General features: G+C 38.5%; 1 protein-coding gene across 3 annotated transcripts in view; it reads left to right on the forward strand.

Annotated features, from left to right (window-relative positions):
• The first annotated feature begins 2,357 nt into the window (after window positions 1–2,357).
• The window catches only part of LOC124137539 (probable tubulin polyglutamylase TTLL9), a 29,427-nt gene continuing 10,539 nt past the window's right edge, over window positions 2,358–21,245 (forward strand). The window contains exons 1-9 of one of the 3 annotated variants that reach the window (XM_048398957.1): window positions 2,358–2,490; window positions 4,368–4,404; window positions 4,900–4,986; window positions 8,684–8,798; window positions 14,063–14,174; window positions 16,458–16,543; window positions 17,139–17,172; window positions 19,133–19,267; window positions 19,943–20,077. In XM_048398957.1, coding sequence (XP_048254914.1) covers window positions 4,947–4,986; window positions 8,684–8,798; window positions 14,063–14,174; window positions 16,458–16,543; window positions 17,139–17,172; window positions 19,133–19,267; window positions 19,943–20,077 — 657 coding nt within the window. In that variant the 5' untranslated portion in view covers window positions 2,358–2,490; window positions 4,368–4,404; window positions 4,900–4,946. The remainder of the gene's footprint in view (window positions 2,491–4,367; window positions 4,405–4,899; window positions 4,987–8,683; window positions 8,799–14,062; window positions 14,175–16,457; window positions 16,544–17,138; window positions 17,173–19,132; window positions 19,268–19,942; window positions 20,078–21,245) is intronic. The other 2 variants (XM_048398958.1, XM_048398959.1) reach the window with 2 other exon arrangements.

Below are 21,245 nucleotides of genomic sequence, written 5' to 3' on the forward strand. Positions count from 1 at the left end.
ACCCTAGAGTTGTTGTAAAATATTCTAGCATCTAAGTTAAATAGACACAGCACAAATTGTAATATAATGTATTTAATATTGTCATTGCTGTCGACTTGAACTAGTTGTTCTCCTTTGTCATTGGTTACAACAAATATTCACTCCTTGCTGTAGGTTGGTTGGATTTAGATGGATGTATTACAGCCTTTTGTGGGATGTAGTAATAAGGGAGATAACCCACCTACACCTAGTTTGTTCACCCAATGAATTCCATTGTGACAATGATGGTGTTATGATAGCCTTGTTATCATTGGCTAACCTTTATGGAATGAAGGATTTGATTGGTGCAACCACATGCCATATGAGCCTGCATGGGATCTCAGGTGCAGTTTAATATAATTAATAAACTGAGACTTAGCCAACGTGACCCACTACTGCCTTTTAAATGACATAAAGGATAGTTTTACTGTAGGTTAGTCAAGTCATATTCTCATTGAAAATCATGAATTTTGAATAAGGTGTTAAATGAGTGTTATGAGCCGATTCCTAATTATGTTTAATCACATCACTGAAGTTTCTAAATATGAATCTTTGCTTTTGGTTATTGAATTTCACTTTAAAATAAGTGTTGAATGATTTGATAGTATGGATATGTGTATGTATACAACTTGTCTTGTACATATTCTAATTCATGTATGGACATTTAAGATATACATTCTTATCGATGTTGCACCCTTTGCAAATTATCAATAATTTAGCTGTTGTTGGCTTCACCCGCCATATTGTACCAGCACTACCTGTCACCCCCAACAAACGTTTAAGTGAACTGTCTTTCCTTTGAAGCAGGTTATCCTATTTTGAGAAATAGGGGAGGTGGGTTTCAATTGGTGGTGCTGCAGATGTCATGGGCAAATTCTATATTTTCATGAGCATTAAGAATCTATTTTCATTACCACCTCATGTGTGAATTACGTGAATTAGATGTTGATATAGAATAGCTTTGTTTGCCACCCAGTGATGTGAATTGATGCTTCATTTAAAATATCCAATCAAAGTTTTGAGTGAAGCCCATGTGATACATGGAGCCCCGTTACCAATAAATGATCATGTTAACCAGTCAACTAGTGTTTGTTGTTTGTCCTGAAGCCTTGTGGGGGTTCTGGGTCGGAATGGGAGCACAAGTGGTTCAGTCATCAGAAGCTAGACAAGTTGCTGTGCAGAGTTGCATCACTAAGACATGCCAGAAACCTATGAACTTGGCTTCGAATCCCAGATTTGCCTTTGTTATGCTTCTAGGCTTGTCAGCACCAACCTGTGGCTTTCTCATGGGTTTCAAAGACCTGTCATCCCACGTCAAACTAACACCCTGTGATAGAACCATGATAACTGAAAGTCTGTTCAAAGTGGCATTAAACCAGATTCACGCATGGTCAGAACAGGTTCCCACTACCAAGTTTCCTGTAACATTGCCTAACATTGAAATCTGGTGATTGGGCTGTGACATGGCTATTCTAGTATCCTAAATTAGTCACTGGGTTGCCTGTTGACATAGTAATATACTACAGGCGGACATGTAGGTTCAAATATGGCTGAATACAAGTCACTCACTCCCTCACTATTTTTGGATGAAGAAATCTGACCGCCTCCATGGTCTAGTGGTGGAGTGGGCTAGCACTATAAATCGGCATCAGTCAGGACTAGTACAAGCCCACGCACGCACGCACACGTGCATGCACATCGCTATGTATGTGCAGTAATAGCACTTATATAGCACTGTAGATAAAAATAGCCTACCTTTAGAACTCAGTACCATAAAATTAAACATCAAACACTGCTAAACTCACTTGTTTCTCTGGAAGATATTGCTTTTTTGAAGGTGTTTTGATCTGACGTTTGAAGAATTTTTGTTATCACGGTACACCTTTGGATCCAGAGAGGGACACAGACACACCTTTTTCAGACACCTTTCATATTAACTTGGCCCTCGGTCAAGTCACTTCGTGACTTTAGAATGATGTCCACACAATTTATTTTCAAACGTGAGACTATATCATCCTCTGAGTCCGCTAGATTGTTAGGTCTAAAAAACATAAATTTCTCAGTGAACTGTCATCAGCAAAGTGCAAGAAAAAGATCAACATCCAAAGTAGCAGAAGCCACACAGGTTCACACAAAAGCTGCACGCCTAGCCTTCAAATACTCTTCTTAATCGAGGTTACACTCACTATGTCTTCTATGCCAACAGAATCCTAGATCAACTTTCCCGTTTTAACTGTTCTGAGAATGTACCGTGTTCCTGAATATGAGACTTGTATGTGGCGACCAGTCAGAGTTACCTCCCCCAAGGTAACTCTTCAGTTTTTTTCGCTACCTCCAGAATGGCGTTGTTGACAACGAAATCGTGAACTGTTGTCGGTGCCCGTTGTGTACCACTTGTTCAGTCATACGACTGTCATTCCGCTTTGCGTAAAAACATCAACAGCCTTGATGGAAAATTTGATATAATAATAAGTACGTTTTTCATAGAATTTAGCATTATGATTGGATTCACATTTGTAAACATGATATTGTAACCTATGCATTGACTTAGCTAGGCCCACCTGAACTTGTAGCGTTCCCATTTACTGTTGTATAGACGATCATGATGCAAAAGACGAGAAACATACATGCTAGATGTTTGTTATTATTGTATCGCCATACAACCTTCATGGGATGAGTCAGCTCGGTAGATCCTAACATAGACCGTGTCACTGACTTACAAAATTAACGAAAAACTAAGAAACACACGACAATGCAATACACATTGGGTAGAACGACAAATATGTTTGTAGCCAGCAGGGCTTGCTATTAAAGTTACTGGCCCTTCTCCAAACTAACTGGCCTACAACTAAATGGTGGGGCCACGAAGTGGCAGAACCTGAGGTCACATAGCCACCTGGCAGTGCTCTGAAAATTTTGGAACTCCACACCCCTAAAACAATTATTTTATGCATTCTGAGATTAAATCTTGGCTTTCATTTTCCTCATTCCGTAATGATTTAAGAGCAAATAAAGATATTGTTGCACACAACATTTCAAAATGGCAGCCTGTTGTCATTCTACCAAGATGATAAAATTACATTATATTAACATACACAGAGAAGGAGCGAAATTTTGGCTAGCCAGGCGGGCCATCTTCTTAACGTTTCAGCAAGCCCTTTGTAACTTCAACTGGCCAAGGGCCAAGAGGGCAGCAGATAAATCGACCCCAGAATACAGGTCCCAGGTGTCTGTGAAATGTCCTTAAACCCATAGGTTTCTATGATATTTCAGTGTAGCAAAAATAATAATCGTGACCCAAATTTATTTCTGCACAAAATCAATTTAAAGCATCATGTATTATAACAGGCATGGCAATGGATATCCACATTTCATTATTTATCCTCATGTGAGAGCATGTATTGAGATTCACAACCATGCAAAAATTCATTTCTGTCTCCAGCTAAGCTTGATATCAGTAGATTGAAATTACTAATTGTAGCTGATTCATTACTCTTATCTTATGATCAAATATGCGAAAGTTAAAAATATATTTGCCACAGCGAAATAACACAATAAGATATGTGTTTTCCATGGCCTGTTTGTATGGGCGGCCATTCAGTAAAAAAATACAAAGTTCAAATAAAGGACAAAAGTATGCTCTAATAGTCAGATGTTACAAATAAAGAATTAAGTGTTACTAATTAAGGTCAAAATACAAATAAACAGATGCCGGTAAAAAAATACGAAGCTGAAATAAAGGTCAAAATATGCAAAAATAGTCAAATGTTACTAATAAAGTATTAAATGACGTAATACATTGTGCACCTCGGCATGCAGTTATCATATACACATTGGAACAAGCTGATTATACTCAGAATGTTTCACAAATTGCAGCGCCATCTGGCGTTCTTTATTGTCAATGTCCTTTCATGCTCACTGACGTTCTTTAGTATACATTGTTCTTTCTTTTCATATGACGTCTTAAATGACGCATTTGACTATTAAATTGCGTACTTTGGACCTTTATTTCAACTTTGTATTTGTTTTACAGGCATCTGTTTGTTTTGTAGTTTTTACCTTTATTAGAAACATCTAATAGTTTATTAGTAAAATTTGTCTTTTAACATCTTTTGGTTTGGTGCGTCCGGTGATCGAACCCCAGACCTCCCGCTCTCTAGGCAGATGCTCTACCACTAGACCATGGAGGCAGTCTTACGTTTATTAACTGACATTCATCTTTGGCAGTTGTAGATGGTATTACATGTTGCTTTGCCATCTATTCAATCACTGCCGCTTTTATTCCAATCAAAGCGCTGATGTCAGTTTGATGTTTTCTGTAATTAATTTGATAGATGGTCCTATTTCAGGAATGCCTCGTGCAAATCTAAAAGGACGCAGCACAGGGTGAGTGAGTTCCCACCAAACAAATGTTATGATACTTTTAAGATTTCTAGATCAGAGTTGTGTTCGATGAGTGAAAACAACATGACATTTATTATAATTTGTTAATTACCAAGTTTGTAGAAATCTGATGTTGATCAGATCTTGGTGGTAGTAGCAAATATTCAAACATTCTTTTGAATGTCAATTTATCAATATGTGTATTCATATTTCATACTTGTTAAATTACCAATGCAGATTCCAGACCAGAATAGCTCTCTAGTACCTCTTGCTAGATCCCACTGAAATGGGGATTGGGTGGTTTGATTCTATGACCTGCTTGAATGGGTGTCATCACACCTAACAGTGTTTATTGATGCTCATGCTGTCAACCACTAGTTTGCCTGGCCCAGGCATGAATATTTACAAACGGCTGTGATACAGGTGAAATATTGATAATTGTGGCATTGTTCATTGTGGCATCATTCACTTAACCTTTTTTTTAATCATGTCTTGCAGTGACCGAGTGATTCGGTTCAAGTGTTCCCTGCAGAACACAATACTAGATGTCCTGCGTGCGAGACCGGGCTGGCAGGAGGTTACGGGGTGAGTGCTCACATCACACGGGCTGTCATACATTATCAGGGGCGGGCGGGTAGTCTAGTGGTTAAAGCGTTCGCTCGTCACGCCGAAGACCCGGGTTCGATTCCCGACATGGGTACTGTGTGTGAAGCCCATTTCTGGTGTCCCCCGCCGAGAAAAGCGGCTTAAAACAATACTCACTCACTCCCACATTATCATGTGATGTATCATATAGTGCTGCCTTGTAGTTCGATAGGGGCAGTGGGGTAGCCTAGTGGTAGCCTAGTGGTAGCCTAGTGGTTGCCTAGTGGTTCAATTCCTGACATGGGTACAATGTGTGAAGCCCATTTTGCAGTGTCCCCTCGCTGCGATATTGCTGGAATATTGCTAAAAGCGGCATAAAACCATACTCACTCACTCACTCACTCACATTATCATGTGATGTATCATACGGTGCTGCCTTGTAGTTCGATAGGGGTGGTGGGTGGGGTAGCCTAGTGGTTAGATTCTGGACATGGGTACAATGTGTGAGGCCCATTTTCCGGTGTCCCCTGCCATGATATTGCAGGAATATTGCTATAAGCAGCGTAAAACCATACTCACTCACTCACTTGTTGTTCGATACAGAAACAGACGTGTGGAGGTTAGAATTGGTGCCAAGCATTCTATGTTTGTTGTATGATCAGATGGTCAGGTTCTGTGACTGCAAGTATAATTTGTCTTAAATATCAATCTCTGGCTTGTCTGGTCGAGAATTGAATGCAGCATTCACTCTTTTTACTCTGGGCTGTAACCACCTGGTCAATAGAGCATCAGTAGTTTGTCCCCCGGTTAGGGCTGGCTATCAATACAGATCATAGAGATCGATAATCCTTAACTAATTATCGGTCAATTAACTTTGAGCAAATTTGCAATAAATCCAAAAGAAACAACACACTTATGACACATTTATGCATGGATTACTCTGTGGACATTTATGTTAGAACAAAAGCAGTTGCTTTCCATCTTTGGCAATTTACTTGATTGATAATAACAAGTCTGTTCTGGTAGTTTTAAATTTTATTTCATCACAATTGTTTATGTATGATATTATCGATGACACAATTTTGATATCGATTATCTTTAATATTTCTTCCCATCGTGTGGTTTGTCCCACGGTAGATTGAATCATCATCATCATCATCATCATCATCATCATCATTTTGAAACAAACTAAATTTTTTAACTTATCCCATCTCATACTTTGCATTTCTCCCTTCTTCTTCGATCCTATGTGGGAACGTGCTTGAATCGTGCCTGCTTGAACTGACCACATGTACACCTCTACTGGGAAGGTGTCAGTGCGTACGCCTTTCCCCCAACAGGGCTCCTCCCCCGAGTCCTGCAGAAGGTAGCAGCTACCAATCGCCTGTCTCTGATTTTGGTCGCGCCCTATAGGCCAACACGATATTGGTTCCCTACCTTCGTCATCTTCTGCCCAACAACGACCTCCTCCATCAACCTCACTCTTGGTGGCTCCACCCCTCCCTGACAACGCCCCATCTTTGTGTTTGGCGCATCTGCAGAAGTCTTTTGTCGCAAAAGGATACTACCAGCGGGAAGCGAGGGCCATCACTTCTGCCCATCATTCTTCCACCAGGCGCCTTTGTGACCACAAGTGAAAGGCTTTTGAGACTTATTGTTGCGCTTGTGATATTTCCACTCCTACCTCCGCTTCGCCTCAACAGATCCCCGAATGTTTACATCACCTGCGTTTGACTCGGAAACTTCGGGGATCCACGTTGGCAACCTACCTCGCGACTATTAACTCTGTCATTGCCACCACTTCCGGTGCGAAGGTTTCCACGGTTAAAGAGCTACAACTGCTCATCCGTTCGTACAAATTAGCCGACCAAGCCGCTTGTTTTCAGTCTCCTTCATGGGATCTAAACGTTATTCTTCAACACCCGGTTTCCGGCGAATACAAACCACTGACGGAGAAGGACTTCGAGACAGTTAAGCTGAAGACTGTCTTTTTGTTGGCTTTGGCCACCGTGGCATGGGTTAGCGCAATTCATGCTTTTGATGTCACAATAATTTACGAAGTGACCAATCGGTGCAGCCGATCATATACATTTCAGTCACAATCGTACAAGGGCTCAATAAGTTCACTGTCTCGCCCCAGTTCATGCAGAACATAAACTGTTATACTTCGTAATCCTTGCGGGTTACAACTGTATATACAGAATAAAACATTGAACATTTACGTGGTGTTACATGTTTTTTTATTGTTTTGATTTTCTCAGATTGAGTCCCTTTTGGAGGATGGATTAGCTCATCTGTAGAGATTTTTTAGACTTAATTTACGAAGTCACCATTCAGTGTGGCCGATCAAATAAAAATAAAGGAAAAAAAAGATCAGTGTCCCGACCCTTTATGCCGCTTACCTCTGCATAAGGTATCTGTGATGTAGGTTTTGGTTCGATGGTCCATTTCTATGGAATATTGTCGATCGTTCCTCTTCTCCTTTTGGTTCACTTCATACACTCGAGTGTTTGATAACCTTTACGAAGCGTAAAAAGAGTTACCAAACCTAACGCACTCTATGGTCCGTGGGAGGTAGTTGCTGTGTTTTTTTTAAAGAATTGATGCCCTTCCAGGATCCATTTTAAGTCATCTGCGTTTCGCTTATGCGTTTACAGCTCATGCTGTTTCGTTTGAGTAACGTATCGGGAACACTGGTTGATCGTGTGTTTTTTGCCGCTAATGAGTTCATGTCTTTTAGACGCCAGACTGTTTTCAAAATTCTAAAACAAATTGAAAATTACCCTGTCTAGAGCCAGCTTTCTCGTGCATATCTCACAGTTGTAGTCTATACAGGCTAGGGTATCTTTGGCCGACCATCCAACCGTGGGATAAAATGCAAAGTGTGAGATAGGATAAGTTTAATAAAAACTGGAAATTTTAGTATAAATTGTATATTTATATACTTATCCTATCTCACATGTGATAGGCCCACCCGACATCCCCGCATCTCATTTACTCTAGCCTTATAAGCTCTGCGAAAGAGAGTGATTTGGTAGAGGTGTACATGTGGTCAGTTCAAGCAGGCATGGCTTTCATGAGAGGCACGTAATTGACCTAGCTTTTGGATGTAACCATGGAGATGCAGGGGGGTTTGGATGGAAGCTGGAAAAAAATTCAAGCACGTTCCCACATAGGATCAAAAAAGAAGAGAGAAATGCAAAGTGTGAGATAGGATGAGTATATAAATATACAATTTATACTAAAATTACCAAGCTTGTCTTAATTATTGATAGCTTGATGTATTTTTAATTGTCCCCAGATAGTAAGGTAACATTTCTCATACTTTAAAATTATATCATTCACTTTGACCTCCATGTATATTGATGTTCAAAGTATTGACTTTGATGTATATACGATGTTATGAAATAAGTTTATGAGCTTTGCAAGAAAAAGGATTTAACTTTTATTGACGCCTTTGTGAACCTGTGTATAACTGTAATTACCTTTTCTAAATTTGATGGCAAATCTGTCCACAAATTTTGGTCCAGCATGATCAAGTTATCGAGGATGATCCAATCTGTTCGACCATCACAATACAAAATTAACCAAATAATGTGATTATTGATTGTAAGTGATGAATTGACCTGATTTTAGTGATTTACCATCACCATGATGATGATGAATGTTTAGGTGTGTATGGTAACTATGGTTGCAGTAGCCATGGCGACTGGGACTTCCTGTGGTGTGACAAGGAATGGGCTAGAGAACATTATGACTGTCTCTACTTCCCGGAGAATTCCCGGGTCTCACACTTCAGAAACTTTTATGAGGTTTATTCACTAATTCCTTCCCTGCTTGTATAGTAGTGCCAGTGTGGGGTCGGCTTCCATGTTTATTCCTATCACTGATGCTTAGTTACCATGGTTACAGGAGTTGGGAGAAATAGGTCATTTTGTTTTAGAAAGGTGGTGGTTAAATCATATCACAGGGATTTATCTGGAGTTCCAAACTAGGTACCATGGACAGCAAATTGGGGGAAATCATTCTCTTGTTTAAAATTGATATTTCTTTTTAAGTTGATATTTTCTTAAAGTCAGACATGACAATGTATTTTAACATTGTATTCAATGCAATAATCTTAAAGAAATCATTAAAGCCTCTTCCTTTCTGCTCTATTGCCCCTGATGTTAGTTTAAGGGTAACACTATTTTCCAGGGCATTATCATTTGCAGAAGCCCGAGGTCTTCCATTAACTGCCTGACAAAGGAGGGCAGTTGAAAAGACCGAGGGCTTCTGCAAATGATAATGCCCTGAAAAATAGTGCTACCGTTATTATAGCTAAAATGGATAGAATTTGTTATCAAATAAAAATAAACAACAATATCGGTTTTCAAACATTTAGTGCAATCAACACAAATTTCACTGACCCACTTTTACAAATATGGAAACGTCATAGAACAAACCAGATGACGTCACTATTGAACGTGACGTCACCTTTCCCTATCCCTATGATGTCACCTTACAACGGGCGTGATAATGGCCCGTCATTAAACAATATGGGGCATTATCCAGTTACAGTGGTCCGCTCATTTCTGATAACATGCGGGCGGTATAATAATAATCCTATCCATTTTAGCTATAATGCAATACATGTTACCTTTTCAAAGCCATCAGGTAAGTTATTACTGCAATATTTGTTATTGGGAATTTTTAAATTCCATCTGATCAGGTCCAGATAAATCCCTGTATAAACCTGTATGTTCTTAGATTAAAGACTACATTATAAATAATTGATTAATATTTTCAGGTTTCATGCACATTGTAATAAAATTTGATTATTTTGTTTAATGGACAACGCTATTTTTCTTTTGGTCTTAATATTAATTGTTTTTTCTATATGATTATTATGTTTTTTAACAGAATATTAACAGGTGTTTTGTGTATTTCTCTTTGCTACCCATTGTGAGATATGTATGCAAATAACACATTTGGCAATAATTGCAAGTTCCTAGGCATTATTGAATGTAGATTGTAGAGCCAAAGATTGACTGATATCCTTTTTCTGAGATAATAAATAAATTGTTTACACTAGATTAAAAATGGTTTCAGCCATATGTGACAGGAACTTATGATGCTGTGAAAAGGAGATGCAGATTTGTTAGCTTACAAAGGACAAGGTATGATAAGTGCCCCCTTAGGCCCTCAGGATTTTCTTACTTTAAGAAATGAGCAAACATCTTTAAGAAATCGTAAAGAAAGTTATCAAATGTGTTCATATGAATGAGAAACTAGACTTTCTTCAAGTCTTTGAAAGGCATTTAGAAGTTATACACATAAGGAAGAGAATATATGGATGTCAACTTCTTTATAATGAGGAACACAACGTTTAGGAGTATATGCTTACTCCTTCATGAGAACATATATATATGTACATGTAAGGACAACAAAATTAATAAGATAACAAAGGTGGAAAATAACAAAGGGTAGAAACTGACAAGTGAAGTGAACAGATGAATGGCGCTGATAGGTGATTAGAATTCACCTGATGAAGGAGTAAGCATATACTCCGAAACGTTGTGTTCCTCATAAACAAGAAGTTAACATCCATATATCTCTTAATAGACTTTCTTCATTTCAACATTTGCATTTTATTGATTTTTAAGACACTAATTGTATAGACAAGGCAAACTTGTGTTTAACAGGCTGATTTAGAGGTTTCAGGAGGCATATTTTTAATATTTGAATATGAACAAGTATTTGTCCAAGTTGATTTTCTTAGAAAGATGAGGATAACAAACTTGTTTATAATTAGATTTTCTCTTAAAGTTTGAAATAATGGACTTCTTCACTCATGTTAGCTATTCTTATGTACATGTGTATGAGTCATATCCAAAATTTGTAAAAAAATGTTATATGTTAGTATCTTATTAATTATGTTTTTCTAAAAATTTGTTTTAATCTTAAATTGTATCTTATATACGTCTGCACATACTACCATTTAAAAAATAGCAATAAATTATAGTTAAGCACCCAAAAATGACTTTGTAGGGTCAAATTGTGCCCATTTTGGCTTGTAACAAGCCTGATGGCCAAACTTCATGATATTCAATTTTTTAGACTTGAGTCATAGATGTAAATTGACAAACCAAAGCTTACCATCATTTTTTTTTATTTTCCTCAATTTGATTTCTTTTGACTTTTCTGTTAACAATTCTTTACAGATTTAAAAAAAAATTAAATTTTAAATTTTTTAAAAATCCTTACTTTACAACATGTAACAGTAGTGACTTGTAATTTGCATTTTTTTTGTTTTAAAAAGTCTACAAAAGCAATATTAGGATTCATTAAGGTTGCAAACTCTCTACCTTAACTTTAAAACATGTGGGCGGTCGGGTTGCCTAGTGGTTAATGTGTTCGCTCCTCACGCCAAAGACTCAGGTTCGATTCCCGACATGGGTACAATGTGTGAAGCCCATTTCTGGTGTCCCCTGCCTGATATTGCTGGAATATTGCTAAAAGCGTAAAAACCATACTCACTCACTTACTCACTCTAAAACATGTTGTTGTTTTATTTATATACCAATATCAAGGAAAAGAAATATTTGCTTTTTGAAATTCATAGACACGAAATATCTTACAAATTTTGAAAATGACTCATATTATCATGTCCGAAGTCCAAAATTTGCATGTGCAAGAATGAAAAAGAAGGCTAGTTGTCAGCCATTTGAACATATCTGATAATTTTCACACAAATATTTCAAAGTGTTCTGTCATGTTTTAATATAATTATCCTTTGGAACTGAAAGGAACTTATCCTACCACATCCTTTGTTGTGCATCTATTAAGCTATGTTACAGCTAGTGTCATGTGCATGTAGTGTGCAGACGTTGTAGTGTCACCATTATACCAGCTACTGACATTTGTTGAGACATTTGAAAATGTATGGGGGATGTTAAATATGACTAATATTGAGCAAACACACTGTTCCAAGATATTCTGTGATGCGTTGATTTGAGATCAATATTGTCTGATTTGGGAGTTGATTAAAAGATTTTTTTTAACTAAGAATTCGCATTTTGAATTGAAAATTTTTGGACTTTAACTCACCAAATATGAGTATAAAAAAAGTATAAAAAATATCAGAATGGTGACAATTGATGAGAAACAGTCTCTGTGTTGGCATTATTTAGGCAACCTTTTTCATTTCTTTTACATTGTATAATGTTACTGCAGAGAAATTCCAGAAGATTTTGAAAACAACTTTATCACAAACATAGCCAAGGCCACAATCGCTTTTCTATTATGGTTTAAGCTTCGAAAGGTTCAAATAATACACATTTGTGTAACACAATGTTATTTATTCATTTATTTTTTGCGAATAAATAAATGCTAGGTCAGTTTAAAGTACTGGTCAAATCCATAAACTGAGTGTTGCCCTAGTGTCTGGCAAACTGCCAAATCTTTATGAAGGCTGAGTGGGTTCTTGAGCTAATCAGACGTCATGTCTCTGAAATGATTCATTTCTTAAAACACTCAATTCAGATATTTTAAATTTATGAAATGAAACCACATACAGAACAGAAATGATACTTTATAATAGATGGTACTCCCTATTAGATGAAACGACAGGGTGTATACAATATTCACAACAGTATAATGTCTGCCCTTTATTGTTTACATTTGGACTTGACTGTTTAAGTTCATTTTCTAGATATTTAAGTCAGATATGCTAGTGCTAATCTTTTGATCACTTGTAACAAGAACTAAGAAGACTCGACACTGATTGTCTGATTGGAAAGTTTACCTGACGTGACCTATGAATAGGTTGTCAGATCTTCATGCAAATAGGTATCTCAGTGAACGATATGCAATTAATGTGATTGGTAAGTTTCTAAACAGAACTACCATTTAGATATAGTCTACACAGCAGGACTCATGCAATGTTAAGCATAATGAAATACAAATTTTCACACACACAGATTTGTTTTTATGAACCTACCAAAGTAACTTGTCTGCAAGATATCCACAAACCGTATTGCTAAAACAGTATGACCAAACCCTGATGACAACGTTATTCTTGTTGAGGGAGCATTTCAAAAGTTTGAAGGGGAATCAGTGTTCCAGCTGGTTTTTGAAACTGTAAAAATTACCAGTCCCCTCTAATTCTTGTCATGGGCACGGATGGCCCAGTCGTTTAAGGCGCCGTGATTCGCTGTGCAGATTATGTTTCTAGGTTTATCAGCACCATATCCATGCTCGTTGGTTTCACCGAAGTAGTAAACATCTGAGACCTGCATCACTTTGGGTTTTCCTCCCACATCAAGCTGACCCGCCGTGATATAACTGGAATACTGTTAAAAGCGGTGTTAAACCCAACTCACTCACTCACTCTAATTCTTGTCCCTTTCAACAAATAAAAAAACAAATGAAAATTACCTGGTATTAATTCTTATAACATCATGTTCAATGCAATGACGTCATCTCTGAAGTAACTTAGTTGGATGTTTACGTCATTCACACAAAGTTCAGTCACAATTTTCTGATGGTAACAGACAAGCTGACTTCGATCGAAAAATATACTTCTATGACTATCACCAATGTTTTTTTCAACAACAAAGATTTATAAGGTACTTTATTTGCGGGTCCACAGAGACTGGCAGTCACATGAACTACTGGTCCAAGCCTAATTTTACCTGTAAAAATAACGGGGGAATAAAAGATCATATAATTCCTTTAAGTTTTCAGATGAGTCGTAAACCGGGCTGTAATCTGACAGAATCACTTTTTTCCACATCTTGAAAAAGATTGAAAACTGTCTTAAGTGTTTTTGCCTGTATTGTCCACAGCTTCTGATGTGTTTTTATTTGTGGAAGAATCTCTTTGAGGATGTCAATATTTTCACTATTAAGTTTAAGGGGGTGTCTCAAAACTCAAGAAATTATCTTTTTTTATCAAACTCCAAAACACTGGAATTGTTCCTTAATCCATGCTGACTGTGTATGGATGCCGTCTCAACAAGTGTCAGTATCTGAGATGTGTTTTGGGTGGAGTAGGCTGTCACGGTGCTGTGTGTGATATCGTGTGATATCTGCAGTGATGCGGAGTGGGACATCTACTGGTGTGACGTGTGGTGGATGAGAGAGACATTTGACCACGCCTACCTTGACGAACACATGAAAATTAACCACTTTCGAAACCACTATGAGGTCAGTCCTTGAAACGAGTGTTCATGTTGTGATGTTTTGTTTTACTGTATTCGACGTAATAATCGCCCAGGGCGCTCTCAAAATTAGAAATAGGGGGATCTTATTAGAATATTATTTTGGTGAAAAAACCGTAGATTTCAATGGTTTAGCCTGAAATGTTAATATACGACAGATATATTTTTCCAGGATTTAATTGCCCATAATTAAGGGTGCGTATAACACATGAGTGCATATTATACTCGAATATATAAGTTTTGTGTACATTGGAAGGGATGCTAATTGAGATTGTTCACTAGTCAATATATAAGCAAATATCGCCATGGGCGCTTATTACGTCGAATACGGTAGTAGGATTTTTATTGTATCTCAATTTGTTGCAGACTTTCTGTGTTGACTTGCATGCTTCATTTAAGAATTCACTTTCATTTTTTGTGGGTTCATTGGAGTATGAACCTTCTTAGAATAGAGGCCAAACTGTACGCATGTCAGAGTTTGTGACGTACTAGGGTATTCCCAGGGAGTTCCCCAGGAATGTGAAAATACTCCATTATTGCTTACGTCTCGTTAAAAACATATGAATGTCAAACGCTTATGAGCGTCCGCTTCTTGGTCATGAGACCGTTCACTCATTCAATGAAAAAGCTGTTTATCATGTAAAAATTCACATTAAAAATTATAGTCATGTCTTCAGAATTACAGTTGACATAAATGATTATTGAAGCAGCCATTTTTAGCGTTTTAACCGTGTTTGAAATTAAATATGAAAATCAATGGATCCTTGTCATAGTGGTAATGGTATTTAAAAGTAAGCGATTTGGGCTCTCCCTAGATCCAAATACCACAGGAGCAGATCTCAAAGACCTCTTTTACATTTTAACACACTCCCATGAAGATCCGGGTTAGAATAGGTGTTCAGCAACCCATGCTTGCTGTAAGAGGTGACTGTGCTTGTCGTAAGAGGCGACTAACGGGATTGGGTGGTCAGATTCGCTGACTTGGTTTGCATGTCATCGTATCCCAATTGCTTGGATCGATGCTCATGACATCAATCACTTGATTGTCTGGACCAGACTCGATTATTTACAGACCGCTGTCATATAGCTGAAATATTGCTGAGTGCAGCGTTAAACAACAAACAAACAAACACACAAACATACAACCCTAGAGAATTGGATTGATGTCAACAGTTGTCAAGTGACAGTTCCTTGGGACACTGATGGACCAAGTCGCAGAATAAGGGGTCAAGGGAACCGTTTTGTGAGAAATTTAAAATTATCTTTTACATTGACCTGTGTCCCATATCAGTCTGAAGCTGTGCAAGGAGTTTGAAGTGACCCCATTTGTTTATTTTAATATTTTAGATTTTGTTGTGTTCAACCATAGAATCATCTCATTGTGTTTTTTGTCTTAACATGTTCAGATGCACATACTGATCATTTCACAGCTTATCCTGTCTGATCTAGATGGCTTATAGTTCAACAGTTCCATTTTGATAAAAATATCCATTTTTCAGTATACCTACACATATGTTGCAAACTATTCTGTTTCAAAGTCTGATTGTTATTATGGTTATGTGTGTGTGAGTGAGTGAGTTGGGTTTAACGCTACTTTTAACAGTATTCCAGTCATATCACGGCGTGTCAGCTTAATGTGGAAGGAAAGCCCGAAGTGATGCAGGTCTCAGACGTTTACCACTTCGGCAAAAGCCACGAACACGGGTATGGTGCTGACAAACCTAAAAACATAATCGGGGTGAACCTGGATTCGAACCCACAATCATAGGTTTCTGGCGTGCCCAAGGGATGCATCTCTGCACAGCGAATCCTGGCGCCTTAGACGACTGGGCCACCTGTGCCCCCGGTTATGTGTGTGACCTTGCTAATGAAAATGATTGAATGACTGTTTGAAGGTAAATGTAATGTGTATTGTTCATAACACTAAGGAAAGAATCCTCCGATAGGTTAAGTGAATCTGCCGATTCTGAAATAATGAAAAATAAAAGAAATCAGAAAGACATTTCATTTTTTCTGTCAAATGCAAACTAACTTTTTCACCACTCACAAAATTGAGAATGCAACTTCAAGACTGATGAGACAAGCTTGAATAACACTGCTTACTTGGCAACATAATCAGATCTCTCAATTTATTTTGTTTTAATCAGAAACGTCTGAAGCGAAATCTGTAAACTAAGAAATGAAACAGCCTTATCAATAGCTTGAGATGTTGACCTTGTTTGAATCAATCTGCATGTGCAGCTGGACGAACACATGTCTGATATTGCAGTTGACGAGGAAGAACCTGATGGTGAAGAACCTGAAGAGGCTGCGGAGACATATGGAGAGAGAGTCAGGGAAACTGGAGGCACAGAAGTATCTTTGAGTTACATGCAACCATCACAGCCACAATGTGCAGCCAGTAGTCATACCAGGAATCTGGGGTACAATAGGCCCCTAGAGTATGTTGTGACAGCAGACATGCTGCTCATGCTATCGACCACTGGTCTGCCCAGTCAAAGACTTGACTATGTACAGGCCATTATGTAGCAGTTGGAATATAGTTGACTGTGACAGAAGACAATATTCAATCACTCACCATTACCAGTGTTGAACATTCTATACTACTCAGAAAATGTTAAGGACCATCAAATTCTTTACTAAATAATATAGGTAATCTGTCATGCCATGACAGATTAACTATAGTAATATGTAAGGTGGTACTTATCATTTTTTAAGTTGTTTAGTGACAAAATACCTATATAGGATCATTCTTTAAAAGTTTTAAGCTTTGTTCACTCCACTCCACTCCACTCCACTCCACTCCACTCCACTCCACTCCACTCCACTCCACTCCACTCCACTCAGGTTAGCTAACTGGTACATGTATGTTTATCAGAATTATATTTTCTTTTGAGTGTATATCAGCAATGATCATCATATTTGAAGTACTTTCTTTAATCTGTGCAAGATGTGATTTCTTCCCTACAACATATGAGCTACCGGTAAGTATTGGCTACATCCGTAAGCTTCACTGTCAAATTTGGACAGTATACTAACAAAGGCAACTGTGCTTGTCGTAAGAGGCGACTAACGGAAACAGGTGGTCAGGCTCACTGACTTGGTTGATGCATGTCATCATATCCCAATTGCGTGTATTGATGCTCATGATGTCAATCACTTAAATGTCTGGCCCAGCCATCATATAGCTGGAATATTGCTGAGTTAAACAACAAAACAAACAAACAAACAACATGGGGGTAAAATGTTTTCCATTTGAGAACTGCTTGGATCGTATTGGCTCATCACACCAAAGATCCACGTTTGATTTTCCAAATGGGTACAAGATATGAAGACCATTCCTCATGTCCCCACTAAACTCAGTGTAAAGCATACTCTCTCACTCCATCCTAGCAATCAGTAGCCGGTCTTAATGCTAAATTGATAGGTTTCATCAATATGCCAGTCTCCTGGTGTTTTCCACAATGTGTCCAGTTATCTACCTTAGACATGTCTGGATCCTCTCAACATCATTTCGACCCATGAAGATCCGGGGTAGAATAAGTCTTCAGCAACCCATGCTTGCCATAAAAGGCGATTGACTATGCGTGTCGTAAGATGCAACTAACGGGATCGGGTGGTCAGGCTCGCTGACTTGGTTGATGCATGTAATCGGTCCCAATTGCGTGGATCGATGCTCATGATATCAATCACTGGATTGTCTGGTCCTGACACGATTATTTACAGACCGCCGTCATATAGCTGGAATATTGCTGAGTGCGGCGTAAAACAACAAACAAACAAACAACAGCATTTCAAATCCCAGATTCAACCATATTATGATCCTTGGTTTGTCAATGCCATATTTGGGCCTCTTTATAGCCCCCTTTTTTGATAAATGGGGGGATGTTAGGGCTGGGGCGATTCCAAATTTACTACCCGGGTACCCATCCCCCTATTACCCGACCCTACCCGGGTACCCGCTGTAGGTCTCAAGTGATGTCTCAAAATGTCCGATTGGGAATTTGTTTTGCTATAGCCCTGGCAAAACATATGTAGATATGTATTAAACAATCTGGTCATGCATATACTGAAGTTGACTGAAGTTACATCTTTGTTCAACCATATGAAAAGTCAGAAGGAATGGGTGCGTTGTCAGAAAGAAATGCGAACATTAGTGACCATAGAGCTCTAGATAATTTTTGTCATTAAACAAAATATCGTGTGACTTACCACGGGTACGGGTAGTCCTGTGGGTACTCGGATCCTATTCAGTACCCACCTGGCCTCGGGATCCCGATTTACCCGTTCCAGCCCTAGGGGATATAGCCATCAATATAACAAAAACAGTTACTTTCCATTTTCAGCAATTAACATTATTGACAATAACAAGTCTGTTTTGGTAAATCTAAACTTTATTTCATCACAATAGTTTTATGTAAGGTATTATCTATGGCACAATTCTCATATCGATAATCGTTAATATTTCTTCCCATCAATGATAATTCTGATGACTGATTTTTTTTTGCCAGCCCTATCAATCAATGGATTGTCTGGTCCAGATTCATTTATTTACCTGTTGCCCTCATATTGCTGGAATATTGCTGAGTGTGGCGTTAAACAACAAACAAACAATGTTAATATATGGCAATTATCGTCGTCATATTACGATCACTGTGTAAAACATTGCCCTGGCTGATAATGTGTCATCATACCTTGAGAATTTAATAGCTGCTCATGCTATCAACCACTGTTTTCTTGACCTAGTCGATTGTGTGCCATATGTCTTGAGTAATGCTGACTGAGGTGTAAAAGAACATTTATCCACTTACTCACATGTATAATCAGGGCCCCGTTCCACAAAGCGATCTTAGCGCTACGATTGTCATAAGTCAGTGTTAAAGAATGGGAGTTACGATCAACTTAGCGCTAATATCACTTTGTGGAACGGGGCTACTATTCCAGTCGGAGTACCACATCTTTGTGGACGAGTTCCGACGCAACCCCGGGTCCATCTGGATCATGAAGCCAATTGCAAAGTCCCAGGGGAAAGGCATCTTCCTCTTCAAGAGACTCAAAGACATCACTGACTGGAAAAAGGTTTGTGGAATCTAGCTGACGAAACTCTGTTAAAGTCATCTTTGATTAACAAATATAGTTCATCTACCGGTTGTTACCGATCATCTACCGGTGAAGATAGGTCTTCAGCAACCCATGCTTGCCGTAAAAGGTGACTCATGGGATCGGGTGGTCAGGCTTGCTGACTTGGTTGATGCATTTCATCATATCCCTAATGTGTGGATCCATGCTCATGATGTCAATCACTGGATTGTCTGGCCTAGACTTGATTATTTACAGACCGCCGTCATATATCTTGAATATTGCCGAGTGCAGCGTTAAATAACAAATAGACAAACAAAAATAATACATAGCTATGAAGCTCCCCTACGGTATTGTTCTAATAAGAGGCAAATGATGAAAACCAGAGAGCACAAATGAGTTGTGATCCCTCGCTCAGCTGTATTTTAACACAGCAACAGCAACAAATATTACTTTTGGAATGTTGTTTTTTTAAATTGTGGAACATGAAATGGGAAATGGTATTGATATGTTCAGTAGTTTTGAAGAAAGACTTTTTATGTTCAGTGCTGATGGAAGGACGACAGGCAAAGACCAATGACATAAGCTTGCTTTGACCAAGTCTAGTTGAACTAAAGAGTGACAACCTTGACTCCAGAATAATCTTCAGATTTTTTTTGTGTTACCTTCCTTCAGGGTACAGAGTACCAGCCTATATCGGACGCCAACAAAGAAGGCCCCGAGACGTACGTTGTGCAGCGCTACATCGAGAACCCATACCTGATTGGGGGACGCAAGTTTGACATCCGTGTCTATGTTCTAGTCACCTCGGTATGGTTCTTTTGACATGTGTGTATGTTCTAGTCACCTCTGTATGTTCTAGTCACCTCAGTATGTTCTAGTCACCTCAGTATGGTTTTATTTGACGTGTGTATGTTCTAGTCACCTCGGTATGGTTTTATTTTACGTGTGTATGTTCTAGTCACCTCAGTATGTTCTAGTCACCTCAGTATGGTTCTTTTGACATGGGGGGATGTTCTAGTCACCTCTGTATGTTCTAGTCACCTCAGTATGTTCTAGTCACCTCAGTATGGTTTTATTTGACGTGTGTATGTTCTAGTCACATCGGTATGGTTTTATTTGATGTGTGTATGTTCTAGTCACCTCAGTATGTGCAAGTCACCTCAGTATGGTTCTTTTGACATGTGTGTATGTTCTAGTCACCTCTGTATGTTCTAGTCACCTCTGTATGTTCTAGTCACCTCAGTATGGTTTTATTTGACGTGTGTATGTTCTAGTCACCTCAGTATGTTCTAGTCACCTCAGTATGGTTCTTTTGACATGTGTGTATGTTCTAGTCACCTCGGTATGGTTTTATTTTACGTGTGTATGTTCTAGTCACCTCAGTATGTTCTAGTCACCTCAGTAAGGTTCTTTTGACATGGGGGGATGTTCTAGTCACCTCTGTATGTTCTAGTCACCTCAGTATGTTCTAGTCACCTCAGTATGGTTTTATTTGAAATGTGTATGTTCTAGTCACATCGGTATGGTTTTATTTGATGTGTGTATGTTCTAGTCACCTCAGTATGTGCAAGTCACCTCAGTATGGTTCTTTTGACATGGGGGGATGTTCTAGTCACCTCTGTATGTTCTAGTCACCTCTGTATGTTCTAGTCACCTCAGTATGGTTTTATTTGACGTGTGTATGTTCTAGTCACCTCAGTATGTTCTAGTCACCTCTGTATGTTCTAGTCACCTCAGTATGGTTTTATTTGACGTGTGTATGTTCTAGTCACATCGGTATGGTTTTATTTGATGTGTGTATGTTCTAGTCACCTCAGTATGGTTCTTTTGACATGTGTGTATGTTCTAGTCACCTCTGTATGTTCTAGTCACCTCTGTATGTTCTAGTCACCTCAGTATGGTTTTATTTGATGTGTGTATGTTCTAGTCACCTCAGTATGGTTTTATTTGACGTGTGTATGTTCTAGTCACCTCG

Source organism: Haliotis rufescens, unplaced genomic scaffold (assembly GCF_023055435.1).
Source record: "Haliotis rufescens isolate VD_foot unplaced genomic scaffold, xgHalRufe1.0.p SCAF_19, whole genome shotgun sequence".
NCBI lineage: Eukaryota > Metazoa > Mollusca > Gastropoda > Lepetellida > Haliotidae > Haliotis > Haliotis rufescens.